Source organism: Neomonachus schauinslandi, chromosome 13, assembly GCF_002201575.2.
Source record: "Neomonachus schauinslandi chromosome 13, ASM220157v2, whole genome shotgun sequence".
NCBI classification, from domain to species: Eukaryota; Metazoa; Chordata; class Mammalia; order Carnivora; family Phocidae; genus Neomonachus; species Neomonachus schauinslandi.
The window spans coordinates 66,589,593-66,604,244 of NC_058415.1; the positions used below are offsets into that span (position 1 = coordinate 66,589,593).

General features: G+C 43.6%; 1 protein-coding gene across 1 annotated transcript in view; it reads right to left on the reverse strand.

Moving 5' to 3' along the window:
* The window catches only part of LOC110581396 (phospholipid-transporting ATPase ABCA1), a 127,742-nt gene that overhangs the window by 55,728 nt on the left and 57,362 nt on the right, over nucleotides 1-14,652 (reverse strand). The window contains 1 exon segment of the mRNA XM_021691219.2: nucleotides 4,125-4,217. Coding sequence (XP_021546894.1) covers nucleotides 4,125-4,217 — 93 coding nt within the window.

Below are 14,652 nucleotides of genomic sequence, written 5' to 3' on the forward strand. Positions count from 1 at the left end.
AGAAGCAGCTTATTTTCTTGACCTCTCCAGAGCCACACCCCGGAACATGCTGTGTTCTGTCCTCTGAGCCTTGCAATGGGATCGCCAGAACCCTGCTACTCCGTTGGTGGTCCTGGGACCAGCAGGGGAGTTATGGGCGAGGTGCAGATCTATCCAACTACAATTCAAATCTGCATTTTCACAAGACACCCAGGTGATCCCTATGCAAATTAGAGATTGAGAAGCACAAACCAGAAGTCAGTGGAGCCTCTGGTGATGGGCTTTATTCCATTTGGATTATCTTCTAGTTGATGGAAGAGAAGGCTTTCTCTGAATAGCCACTGTGTTCATATACATCCTTCAGGAACTGCTCACACCCTAGAGCACATCCTTATTTCTAAAACGCCTTAAACTTCCCCGTGGAAACTGAGGACGCCTCTGCCCCTGGGAGGGAAGGTAGTGTGTGTGAAGTGCCCATCGTGGTCTCAGTGAGGTGTTCGACAGCACGGGAAGCGTTACCGTGAGAGACCCAGGGCTGCAACCCCGCTACGTGTCTCATTCGCTGCCAGCCTTACAAAAGTCACTTCTCTGCGGGCCTAACTTCTCGCCAAGACGATGAAGCTCAACAGAGCATGGGGCAGGGTAAAGCACATGGAATAGAAGAGAAGGCCCTGCACGGGATGAGGTCCACGTCCCAGCAGCTATGGGCCGTGTCTGTGACTTACACCCAACCAGCGCTTTGTCTCATAGACTAATGTGCTCTAGCACCTTGTAGAGTTCTTGGCCCAACTGTTCTTATCATTAAATACTTATCACACACTTTGCATTTCTACACATTTCACAATAAATCAGTAATAAATCTCTACATTCCTTGAAATGTCACTGCATGTTTTCACCACCCCGAAGACTGAGCCATGGAGGGCAGAGGGGAGAGACCCAGGGGCCCTGCCCATCCCCTGTAGAACGCCTAGATTCTGACACCGTGTGCCCAGTTTTCCATCTCAGCCTTCTGGTTCCTTTGGGTCACATGCTCCTTGATACTGTAGATCCTGACTTTGCCTTCTGCCTCCAGGGGGAAACCAGGCACTCCAGGGGTAGGTCAGAGGTCACAAACTTTTCTCCCTCCAAATAGGGAGCATCTGATATATACTACAAGAACACAACTGGGTGGCTAGCTTTTCCTTACTTTATCTTTTCATCACCTGGATGAGGTATCTGGACAGGGAGGGCAGAGGTAGCCAGACCACCTTTCCTTTTGTTGGTGGGTAAACAGCACTGGACATGTTTTAATGACAGTGAGTGAGAGCCACTCACTTCTCTTTCCAGAGGTTGCCTCACTACCACCAGCCCCCAACCGAAAGAACAAACTTCTTCCCACATAAAACCAGTACATCTTTGGACAGAGGCACCAGAATGACGGAGTTACTCCAAACTGTCAGCTCTTCCCAGCACCTGTCTTGGGGTGAACTCCTACTCATTTTTCCACACCTCGGCTCATGCTCCACACTTGTTCTGTGAAGCACTCCCACTCACAGGGAAGGGTGGCCATTTGTCCTCCAGCCCACGGAAGACGGTGTTTGATAATCATCTGTGGAGCAACTGAATGGCTGGCTGACTGCTTTCTCAAGACACTGCAATGGCCCCCTTCTTCCCGTGCCCCCACCTTAGTCTCATCTCAAGTTAACAGCCAAACTGTTAACAGTCTCATACTCTAGGTCACATCATATACCCTGTGCTCCAACCCCCCACTGGCTTACCATCTTGCTTAGCTTAAATCCAGCCTTACCAGGCCTGCACGGTGCTCACCTCCCTCTCCGACCTCAGCTCCCAGCACCCTCTCCCTTGCTCCCTCTGTTCTGGCCACACCATCCTCCTTCCCGGGTCTTTAAATACCTTCCTTCATCATGCCCTACACATCAGTGTCTTTGTATCTGTTCCCGCTTGGAGTGGACAATGTATGGTCATTTCTTCAGGTTCAACTGTCACCTTGTCAGAGAGGACTCCTCTAATCACCCCGTTGAAACAATACCTCAAGCACCCTCTATCCTTCTTACCCTGCTTTATTTTTCTTCAGCACATTATATGCTGACCTGTTTATTTCTATCTCCCACCACACAAGCCCCACGAGAACAGGAAAGCTAGTGTGCTCACTTCTGAGACCCCACCATCTAGCAATGTCAGGCCCCTGGTAGGGGCTGAAGAGATAACTAGGGGGCTCCCCGTCCTGCCTTCCCCATCACATCAGGCACACCTTCCCTGTCACCCAGATGTGGAGCTCATGCAGCTTTCACTCATCTGGTTCCTAAAGTCCCCATTGCTACCCAATTGCCAGGCCCTGTTAATCCGCATTTCCTTCTTTGAAGGGTATCCTTTCTATTCTAGTCTAGTTTCCACCAGAGTTCATCACACAAAAAGTAGGCTCTAGCAGCAAGAACATGGGGTTTGTAGTCCAACAGTCCTGGGTTCAAATCCTAGTTTTTGCCAATTAACTACCTAGATGACTATGAGTCCCACTCTTCTGAGCCTCCGTGCCATCTGTAAAGTGGGCAGAATAAGACCCACTCACATTTGTCATGTGAACATATAGGGAAATGGGGTGAAACTGCATGACTCAGGTGGAGGGCCTCAGAAACTGTTAGCTCCCTTTTCCTTTCAAGGGTGGTACCTTGGTCAAAACATCCAACTTTCTTTCGAACACTGAACAGATACACATGTGCATATATTTATCTTCTCCCCATCTGTCTCAGGGAAATAACAAGTTTGATAATAAGTAACTCATGGTTATGGTTACTTGAAGGTGTTCCACAGAGAGCAGTGGGTGGCCCTTGCTTGCCCTGGCCCAGGGAGCAAGCAGGGCACAGGGAAGCAGCTGCCAAGAAAAATGATACATGGCTCAGTGGAGACTTTCTGCCTCATCAGCAATGGAAACATCACATGCTTTCAATTATTTTTCTTACCCTGGACAAAAGGCAGACCAGTGATGTAAGAGAAAACACTGTACCCAGACCCTAAATTTAGAGACACAGGGTATGCTGGTGCTCACTAGCAGGACCCTGGAGCAACGGCTATGCATTTGCAGGTCACTTTCTGTTTTTCTTTCTGGAAGAGCCCCAGGTGACCCAGCTTCTGCACCTACCTAAAGGTCACCAGCATTCACAAGCAGAATAACAAATGGCGGGCTGGAAAGGACTTCTCCCGAAAGGGACCCAAAACCCAAGCCTCTTCAGCCAGACACCCATGAGCAGAATTCAAAGAAAAAAGAAAACTGAACTAAATGCAATATGCCAAATTGTCAACAGGGCTTAATCTCTGTGTTTTCCAAATGCTCTGCACTTGCCATCATGGACGTACGATACTTTTATTCTCGGAAACCTAAATTTTGATATTTGAGAAAAATAAAGCAAATACCAAAAAATTATTTAGAGAAACGATTCAAAAAAGGCTGGACCAAGGCTGAGAACATTATTCCTATCCACTGTCCCAGACACTTAGGCCTGACTATTTCTGACGGCCGCCCCCCGGCTCAGCTCCTTACACACTGGGCTCCAAACAGCTCCTCTTCTCCAAGTCTAACCCGCAACAAGGTTGGGTGTCCTATGTGTGAGGGTCACCCTGGCCGGCAGGCAGAGAAAAGGTTAACTGCTTTTGCCAGCACCTACAGGCCCCCCTGATTTTGCGCATATAAAGTTTTTCTGATACGTCTGTCAACATGCAGACTCAAAAGGCAAACGCGACTTAATGTTTGTCAAGAAATGGCATTCCCAAAGGCGAATGTCAGAGGCCAGGTGTTTACAGGGAAGGTCTGAATCAGGGCTACACGCCATCCCCTTTAGTTAGCAAACAAACGTTTTGGTAAAAAGACTGGCCTTGCCGGGTTCAGAGAGTAACACTGGGAGTAAGTTCCAGACTAGGTACCGGGACTTCAGCCACAAACTAATTAGCTCTGAGACATCTCTGCATCTTGGTTTCTTCATCTCTAAAGGAAGGAGCTCAAATCAGATGACTTTTAAGTTCACGGATGCTTCTAAAATTGATTTTATGCGTCATGTGATATTCAAATCAAAAGGACCCTCTAAGCCACACTCGGGGTAGAGAAAAAGCCAGAGTGGATGGTCTGCCTCCTGGTGCTGAAAGGCACAACTTACCTCTTGGGCCAAAGTCCCGAGACTATCCAGCAAAGTTTCTGTGGCTTTAACCAGTTCCTTGTTCAGGAAGGGAGATGTAGAGTTTAGTTCCCTCTGGAATGAGAAAAAAATACTTTGTTTCTAAGCTCAAATGTAAACCTGAAATCTCTACTGAAAATAAACAATTAAAACCATTCACGATCTTGAGTTTAAAAGACAAAAAACCCACTCCTAACCAAAATAAGACACTAAAATTATTCTAACTGCCAGTCTGCAGATTGTTTTAGACAAGAATTACTAATCCTCTAATGAATGCTTTTAAATAGGGTAGAAATATATATTTAAAATTATTTGATACGCAAGAGATAAAACCATCTAATGCTGGGGTGTGTGTCTCCAATGCAACTCTGACCACAAATTCCCAACTCTGTCTGCAAGATGGGCAACAGAGGAACGACCTTGAGAAACAATTTTGTAATGGCTCACAAGAAAGGAAGAATATGTAAAGTTTAAAGCTGCCAAAAGCATGGAAAGGAGAAATTCTAGCTCATTCTGCTCAAGCCAGCACTCACACTGGAAATTTAATACAGAATGCTTATTTTTATATCTACTTTTAGTCAGATCTTTATATTTACTCATGTGTATATTTAATTGCTGTTATATGCCAGCTAGTCTCACAGCAAATATAAAAAAAATAATTAATTGGGCCCTAGGAAAAGATAAGTTAGGGCAGAAAGCCTACCCTAGAGAAGAAAAAGAACAATGATGTGTGGACCCTGAAGCCAGAATTATAAGAGCTGAGGAGCCTCAAATTTGGGTTCTGAGTTTTCAGGCTTCCGAAAGGAAAAAGATATAGGGTTAGTTTCATCATTTTTATTTGTTAAATAGAAAAAAAAGTTTCTGGGAAAAGCCATATTTCCTTGGCGCTTCTATGGGCATCATTTTATTTAATATATCAGATACCTCTTTAATCTAGAGAAGGCTGGGCTATTTTTTTAAGATTTATTTATGTATTTTAGAGAGAGAGTGAGAGCACGAGCAGGGGCAGGAGCAGAGGGAGCGAAACTCAAGCAGACTCTGTGCTGAGCGTGGAACCTGATGCAGGGCTTGATCCCACGACCCAGAGATCATGACATGAGCTGAAATTAAGAGTTGGATACTTAAATAATGGAGCCACCCAGGCGCCCCAAGGCTGGGCTATTTTGCTACTTGTCTTGTATCAAGAAATGTTGTGAAATCATAATACAGACTATGTGGAAAATAGCTGGAAGTGGACAGAGCTCATCATTATCTCAGAACTAGCAGCTGGAGAGATTTTCCTTTAAAACGAACTCCAGGGGAGGAGGGCGCCTGGGTGGCTCAGTTGGTTAAGCGGCTACCTTTGACTCAGGTCATGATCTCAGGGTCCTGGGATCAAGCCCCACCTGCACTGGACTCCCTGCCCACTGGGGAGCCTGCTTCTCTCTCTCCTTCCCACTCATGCTCTATCTGTCATATCTCTAATAAATAAAATCTTAATAAATAAAAAAAAGAGATAGAGATTGATAGATAGATAGGTAGGACTCCAGGGGCACCAGGGTGGCTCAGTAAGTTAAGGGACTGACCCCTGATCTCAGCTCAGGTCTTGATCTCAAGGTCATGAGTTCAAGTCCCCTGTTGGGCTCCACACTGGGTGTGGAGCTTACTTAAAAAATAAATAAATAAAAAATAAAATAAAATAAAAAGAACCCCAAATACAGAAGATTAAAAGTTAGTATCATAATGATCATAATATCCAAGCCAAATCCTGAATGTACATTCCTGATAAAATCTGTCTAAAGGTTCTATGAAAGAATCTGTCCAGCCTGACTCATGAGCTCTCCTAGAGTGGCTTACTCACCAGGGTCCACCTTTTCCACACTCCCCATCTTCAGATGGGCCTCTGATTACCCTTAACCACTATACTCAAGTAGGTCTCGGTGATGCAACTCACAGATTGTTAACGATGATTCCATTAAGTAATCATGAGCAGAAACAAGAGGGAGATTTTTGGTTTTTCACTTTCTTACTACAGGTTTACATCATCACTAAAGGTTATCACATTAAGAGTTGACTCTACAGAACCTACAATAAGAAAACTTTTATAAACTGAGAGGTCTTCATTGGAAGGCATGGGAGGTAAAGTGTTTCTATGCTTCCATCAGGCTCACAAGATGATGCACACTCAGGACCGTGCAGCAAAACAAAAGAATGCCAAATTAACTGAACATCCTTTTCCACAACTTAAAATTTAGTAGTTAATCCATTTTTTTATAAAGTCTTAATGGAAATAAGATTCTGATGATTCTTGTCACTCTGTCCCCTCTTCTCTGGTTATGGGGACCCGGGGTGGCTACAGACCCCTGGGCAAATGGCTCAATGCATCAGCATTTGTGGTGTGCATGTGGGCTGGCGTCAAGAAGGCTGAATGAGAGGACGTGTGCAGAGCATCTCACACAGTGCCTGGCACACAGTGAGCCCTCACAGTTCTCAGCAATGTCACCCCTGCCTTCCTCTTTCCTTCCCCAAAAGTTTATTACCAAAACTGAAAGGCTTTCTACTTCTTGAAAAGAGATCCATCCTCCCTTCCATTTCTTGGCTAGGCTAGCTCTCGAAGAACTGTTTCTCCTTTGAGGCGGCCTCCCTCCACTGAGCAGAGAACTAGAGTTGTCATCTCAAAGCCCATCAGCCACTCCCAATGTGCTATTTCTAACATTAGAAATCCTCTTCAGTGCAAGACTAAGACCTAATTCCTGAAGGCTTGAAATGAATGCGCCTTTCCTCCCTAAGGCCCCCCTTTCCCTCAGTGTTTGCAAAACTGTGAAACAAAAGATATCAAGCAGATGAAATATATACTTATGTTAAGGAATGCTCGGTGGATGAAATATAACTACAGATATGTATTTATATCACACACATACATATAAACTTGCCCCAAGGTTGACATTTTTTTTTTAGTATTTTTTTAATTTTTTGACAGAGGGAGAGCGAGAGAGGGAACACAAGCAGGGGGAGTGGGAGAGGGAGAAGCAGGCTTCCCGCCGAGCAGGGAGCCCGATGCGGGGCTCAATCCCAGGACCCTGGGACCATGATCCAAGCTGAAGGCAGACCCTCAACGACTGAGCCACCCAGGTGCCCCCCCAAGATTGACATTTAAATCGAAAGACTGAAAGGAAAAATCATCACCGACGTTTAGGTATATGTATCTATACCTACATACATACACACGTGTGTACGCACGCACACATTTACCTTAATGCATATGCAATCTATTTATAATGATATTGATTTTTTACCTTTACAGTAGAGATACAATTTTTCTAAGCTTATTAAGCAAAAGAAGTGAATCTACAAAGAGGAAATATTAAATTTAAATGGCACCAATTGCCCTTGACGACAACCAAAATCATGGCAGACACGTGTGAAGGAGCACCTTCCGTGGCTACAGTGTGGTCTCAAAGCTCTTGCACCAGCACCAGCACCAGCTGCCGTGTTTGCTAAAGCGTGCAGCCTCCCAGCCCTTGGAGACCTACTGATTCAGAAGTGAGGCATGTGAGCCGAGAAGCCTCAGGGGTTTTTTTTGCACAAAGTTTGAGAACCACTAAGCCATAGTCCCTTGGACAACGTTCATGCCTCTTTTTCACAGCCTGCTTTGCGCGAAGGTGGTTGGTTGTCCGGTCAACACGACGCTGTCTGCTTTGGATGGTGAAGCACTGAAGACAGGCCAAGCCGTTCACCCAGCTCGACTGGGATCGGAGATGGTGCAAAATGCATGTGAGGCCAGAACGGTACACCAACTGAGTTCACAGCCACCAAGTGCCAAAGGCCAAGTCTCTGAAACCTTAGCTACGCCACTGGCCTGTTGTCACCATTTACAGTCACCTCTCCCCTGAAGGGACTAATCAATGAGCAGTTCATATTGTTCTTAGATGACGCCTTCCTCATCTGAATGAATTTAAACTTTCATAGGTACTAATTTTCCCTTCAGGTTTTTCAATGTAAATGTCTTAATGAGGCAGACTTATTCTTCTTGTTTTAAAAGCTACACAATTCAGCAAAGCTCCACACACGCACTGCATGACTGTTTAACCCATGAACACCACAGCTGACCACAAACATAAATATAAGGACTTCATTACATTTACCGTGGACATCAGACTTTCACATATTCAGACACAAATGTAATACCACATCATAAAGTTATTGTCAATAGTCTGAGCTCTGGTTTGCTGCTACTTTAGGTTTTGGTCTCTAAGAGGAACACTGGCTAAAGCCATCCATAAGTAACAGGTAGGACAATCAAGGTCATTATTAGGATCCCTTTTTACACTAACTGTTGCTTGAGATTAAATGCTCAGTATTCACGAACATAAGTATTTGCAACCTATTGTCAATACAAATAAACTTTCATTTTCAAAGATGTGTTGGAGTTACATACAGGTGTGGGCTGACATGACAGGGTTAAAAAAAAAAAAACAAAAAACAATTCATCTTCAGCATTGTTTAAAGCTCAGGGTATCCAGATATTTTGCTCAAGACTTCATTTTACTCTTCTGTGCTTGGGTGTTATAAAATACAAAGAAGAGACTGATGAGAATCTGCAAACTAAATATTACAAATTCATGGGGAAAAGATGGGCTATTCAATTACTGTTGCTGGGACTAGTTGTTCATGTAAGAAAAATTAGAAAGTTTTCCATCTCACACCACTATACAAAATTAGGTTCTTGGCAGATTAGAGAGCTCAAAGTAAAAAATGAAAGTTGCAAATATATAGGAGAAGATGTCTTTATGAACTTGGGGTAGGGGAGGCCTTCCTAAAATATAAAAGTCCAAACCAAGGTGGAAAAAAAGGACTTCAACTTTTTAAAAGTAGAAACTATGCACCAAAAGACACTATAAACAATGTGAAAAAATAAGCCAGAGACTGAAGAACGGATTTTTTTTTAATTTCAGTATATAAAGGAAATACCATGTAGCAATTAAAATGAATCAGATGCCACATGTTTAATACTGATAAATCTCAACAATATGATATGGACTGAAAAAGACAGGCTGCAGATCAATATACGCATTTATACGATATGAACACCTACACACCAATAGTGTATATTGTTATTAACAGAATGCAAATACATCTATATGATATAAAGCAGAAAAGCATGCAACCCCAGAGTAGTGACTGTCTCTGAGGGAAAGAGATGGGGATACACAGGTGGCATCGAAAATACCTGTAATGTTTTATTTCCTGAAAAGAATCGGAAGCAAACAAGGTGAACGATGGATGATGGGACAAGGGTGTTCTTTATATTAGTCTCTGCGCCTTGTTGTAAGTTTTCACTAGTTCATACTTTTTAATTAAATGAAAGATAAAAGAGGGAGAGAGGAGGAAAGGAAGCAGAGCGGGCAGAAGTGGAAGAAGGGTCAAGAGTGTAAGTTGGCTTGACTACATACCCGATCCGAAAGATGTTTAAGTTCCTTGAATAAAATTAACCCCAGGAAACATGCCCTGAAACTGGGCCACAAAATGAGGTCTGAGAACCACGTGCCTGAACCTAGTATTAACTGTGGTCTCCTGCTAATACTTGACAAAGGAAGGCAAAGCTTGCCAACCAGCATTTCCGAAGAGTTCCAGTAAACAATCTACAGTTTGGAATTCCTATTATTTTTCCTAAACAAAAACATTCCATTGGCTATGAACTCACATGGGTCCCCATTGACCACAGGAGGCAAGTGATTTTCTGTATGAAGAGGGGAAAAGAGTGAAGATAAAACCTTTAGTGAGGGACTACATGACCTACGTTAAGCTAACCAGAATTCATTTATTATGCAATAATTTTAGATCATAACTAAATACTGTAACATCATTACAGGAAGGATAGACAAATGCCTATTATATTACCCAAAAGGCTCCCGCCCATTTCTGCAAAGTGTGTTAATCACAACATGGCAACACTGCCTAAAAGTATGACATTCTGGAGCGCTGGCCCTAGAATGACAAAGGCCATTGTGCCCCATCTTTTTTTGGGTCTAAAAGATGATTTCATTATAGTCTTTCTATCCTACTAGCTTAACTAAATTGTAAAAGACTGAAAATTAAAAAGGCAGTAACCTAGCCAAGTCAATTTGACTTTAATTTCTGAGCTGGTATTTTATTTCAACTCAGCATCCAACATAGTTCCTGGTACAGAATAACTAGGCACCCAGTACATGTGTGTGGAAGAAAAACCAAAAGCAAGAGAGAAACACCTCAGGAGGGCAAGAGATGAATTGGTGTGAGTCCTGCTTCAAAGGTCATTCAAATTCACCTCATCAAGTCACTCACCCTCTGGAGCCTTCCGGGGGGTGCCCTTGCTCTAAAGGATGAGGCCCAAGGGCCTAACACAGCTCCTGAAAGTTTGCCTCTGCTAACCTGTGGTCACCTCCACAGCATCCTGTCTTATTGTTCTATCTTCAAACTCCCCATAGCTGTATCTGCTCCATTCTGAACCACTCCATCACGTGCAGTTCCCCTAAATACCACCTTCGTTTCTCTCCCCACTCTGGACCCCATACGCAAGCCAGGTCCTGGAACATTCTCCTCCCTGCTCTTTACTTGACTAAACTTTATTCTTTAGGTCCCAACTTGACAGATGCTTCTTTCCTGATCCTCAAAGACTGGGTTAGTGTGGGTTAGGCCTACACAACACCCAGCAGAGAATGCTTCTGCTCCTTTCCTGGTCTGTCCCATCCACTGCCCACCAGCAGGGAAACAAAGAAAGCTGTACCTTGCTCTCCACTGCCCCCCTAGCCCCGTGCATGGCACAGATCAGGGCTCAATATTTGCTGAATGAATTAATTTGTTTGTTTATAGACGATCACTATATAAAATAAAGACTGGGCGAAATTACTAATACATTGAGAAGCCACAGCCAAATAGAAATAGAAGACAGAACACCTGTGAAATTAAATGTAATTGAAAACTCTTTTCAATTTACAAAAATCTTATCCCCATCCAAATTTTTCAGGGACTCTACTACTAAATAATGTGGACGCACATACATTTGAATAGGATTTTCAATATAATGCACAAGTTTATTTCCCCCCCATGAATACATGTTACAAGGTGTTCATTAGGACATTTCAAACTTCCCTTATTCTCAAAGTAGGCTAAAAGTCTCTACTTCACTTTGCCCATATTCAGAAAATCCAACTGAAGGCTAAGATTTTATGTTTTAGCTCAAATGGAAAATAAATAAGCCAGATACCAGGTACAAAGACTACTGCCACCCAGATGACATCTTACCTCTTTCCAATGACTCACATGACAATGAAGTTTTCCTTTGAGGAACATTTTAATATTTCTTACTAAAGTAGGGAACTACAAAACTCATGTCTGAGGGAGGTACTAATCTTTTAAAAACAATTCAACAATTTAAATATTAACTTTTAAATTTTATGTGTTTAATGCAATTAAAAAATACTTTTTTGCTATTTTTTTTAGAAAGATTTATTGACTTATTTGAGAGAGAGAGAGAGAGAGAGTGCTCGGGGGAGAGGGGCAGAGGCAGAAGGAGAGAGAACCCTGAGCAGACTCTGCGCTGAGTGTGGAGCCCGATACAGGGCTCAATCTGAAGACCCTGAGATCATGACCTCAGCCAAGAGTCGGAGGATTAACATGACGTCACCACCCAAGTGCCCCAACTTTTTTTCTCTTTTTAAACACAGTTTAATACATCTACTACCACATAATTCAGGACCAAAATCAAACCTAAACCTTAATTTAAGAAATAGCACTTTTCAAGGAAGAAATAGTCTGCAGAAATGTCAATACAGATGGAGTAAAATCATATTAACACTCTGTTTAATACACCAATTTATCTCCAGTTGTGTGCTCCCCTTTTCGTATAGGAATTTAGTCTTTTTTTTTTTTAATTTTTTAATTTATTTATTTGACAGAGAGAGAGAGAGAGAACAAGCAGGGGGAGCTGCAGGCAGAGGGAGAAGCAGGCTTCCTGCTGAGCAGAGAGCCCCACGCAGGACTCCATCCCAGGACCCCAGGATCATGACTTGAGCCGAAGGCAGACACTTAACCGACTGAGCCACCCACGTGCCCCTAAAGACACAGTCTTAAGAGTAAATCCATGAGGTGTGTCATTCTACCATTTACCAAATGATAAGGATTGCAATGGACTGCCTGATGAAAGCATATGCTGTAAACAGGTGGGCAGCACAATCAAACAACACCAAACAAAATCTGATACTTACCACAAATGTCTGACTTTTATGCAGGAGGAGAAAAGCAACTATTTTCTCCCGCAAAATATTCATACAAATGCTTTAAGGGTTGCATGGGATAAGCTGAAGTATGTAGCCCCAAAAAGGAATGAGCCAAGCCCCTCTGTATTCTAAGCCTGTGTCAAGGGTCAAGCAGATGCTAAACAAAGATCTTGCAAGACAATAATGACTTTGTTCTGTCCTTCTCTATCTGTTCCTTCAATCTACACAGAGCCCATCTGTGAGATCACTGGTCTTCTGGGGACCTCAGGGCACCACTCACTTTACCTCCTTTGTCCCATGAACTGAGTTCTGCCTTTTCAAGAATATGCTGCATGCACCAGAAGACATGTGAACGGAGCTCTTTGTTCCACAGAAACAGAACTTTCCCTTTTAGGGTAAAGGTATCATCAGAGGTCAAGACAATCTAACCATATGGTTGTGCAGTCCCCAAGTTGTTACAAAAAGATAAGTCCGTATGCCTGTCCTTCCTGACTCAAGAATCAGACACTGTTTGCCCCACTTCAAGGATCAGATGCCATTTTCGAATCACTGTGGCAACAGTGAGCCAAGACTAGAACCCAAGCCTAGCTAACCCCACATTCTTTCCAGGCTTACAGTGTCTCATGCTGGCAAAGATTGGTGTCAGGGAGCTGCTGGGGGCTCATCAGGGAAACTGGGATGGAAGGACAGCCCTCAGTCCACAGACCCAGAACCTGTGAAGAATTCCTCAAATTCCCAATCTCAGCCTGGAAGTTGGTTCCCAGTGCCCACTAGAGTGAAAGCTCCATGTGCGTTTGTCTGCCCTGATCGTGGCTGCAGCTCTGGAGCCTTAGAACAGGACCTGGCACAAAGCAGACATACAGTAAATCTTTGTTAGTTTGTTGATGAATGGCTCATGTCTTGTTCAGAGATGCCCTACTTCCCAAAGTCACTGCTGTTTTTGATTTGCGCATTAAAAACCCTAGTGGGTAGCGTTTATTATGTGTTGGAGTCACTCTCAGGATATGGGCAAGAAAATGTACAGAGCCGAAGAGGGACTAATAAAGAGCCAAGAGCACTGAGGAAACATTTCAAAGACATAATGAAATATACCTTTCACAGTTAAAAGACATTTGTGGCAGGATGAGTGCCTCCCCCAAAGCAGTCGCACCCTACCCCCTGGCACCTGAGTATGTTAGATCACATGGTAAAATGTACTTTACAGATATCATTACATTTACAGACCTTCAAATAGGGAGATGATCCTAGATTATCTAGATGAGTCCAATCTAATCACATGAGGCCATAAAGGCAGAGAACTTTCTCTGGCTAGAAGCAGAGAGATATGGCAGAAGGAAAAGACAGAAATTTAAAGCATGGGAGGGTCTTGACCCAGTGTGGCTGGAGAGGGGCCACATGAAAATCATGAGAAGGACTCTCTCTTTCTATCTCATAAAAAAAAAAAAAAAAAAAATTAAAGGGACGCCTGGGTGGCTCAGCCAGCTAAGCAGCTGCCTTCAGCTCAGGTCATGATCCTAAGGTCCTGGGATTGAGTCCCACATCGGGCTCCTTGCACAGCAGGGATCCTGCTTCTCCCTCTGCCTGCCACACAAGAACTGCTTGTGTTCTCTCTCTGATTTAAAAAAAAAAAAAAAAAAAGTCATGAGAATGAATGCTGGCAGCCTCTAGGAGCAAAGACCGGCCTCAGCTGACGTCCAGGTAGGAAACAGGGACATTAGTCCTACAAATGCAAGGAACTGAATTCAGCTAACAACCTGAATGAGCTCAGAAGATGTATCCTCAGATGCATCCTCAGAGGCTCTAAAAAGGAATACAGCGCTGTAAAGCCTCTGATTTCAGTCTCGTGAGACTCTAAGGAGTACACCCAGGGGAACCACACTGTGCCCAGACTTCTGGCCTACAGGATTACAAAATAATCAATTCATGTTGTTCTAAGCTGCTAAGTGTGTGATTATTTGTCACAGCAGCAATAAGAAACCAACACTATCAGCAAGGACCTTGACAACCGAAGCAAACAAATCCCTCTGGACAGAATTTGCTAGTCCCGTTATGGCTCCTTCTCACAGTCCAAAACAGATTGGAGGTTATTGGAGGACAGCAGAGCGAGGCCCCCATAAAGACTTCTCCTCCACCTGAGAAAGGTAGGCACTGCTTCAAGAAGGACCCGCAAGGAAGGCAAAGGAAAGTTCAGCTGCCCAGCCAACTGTAACAGCCAAATCCACCCTGCTGAGCCCGGAGACAAAAGAAGTCACTGCTGCATAGTCATGTTCCCC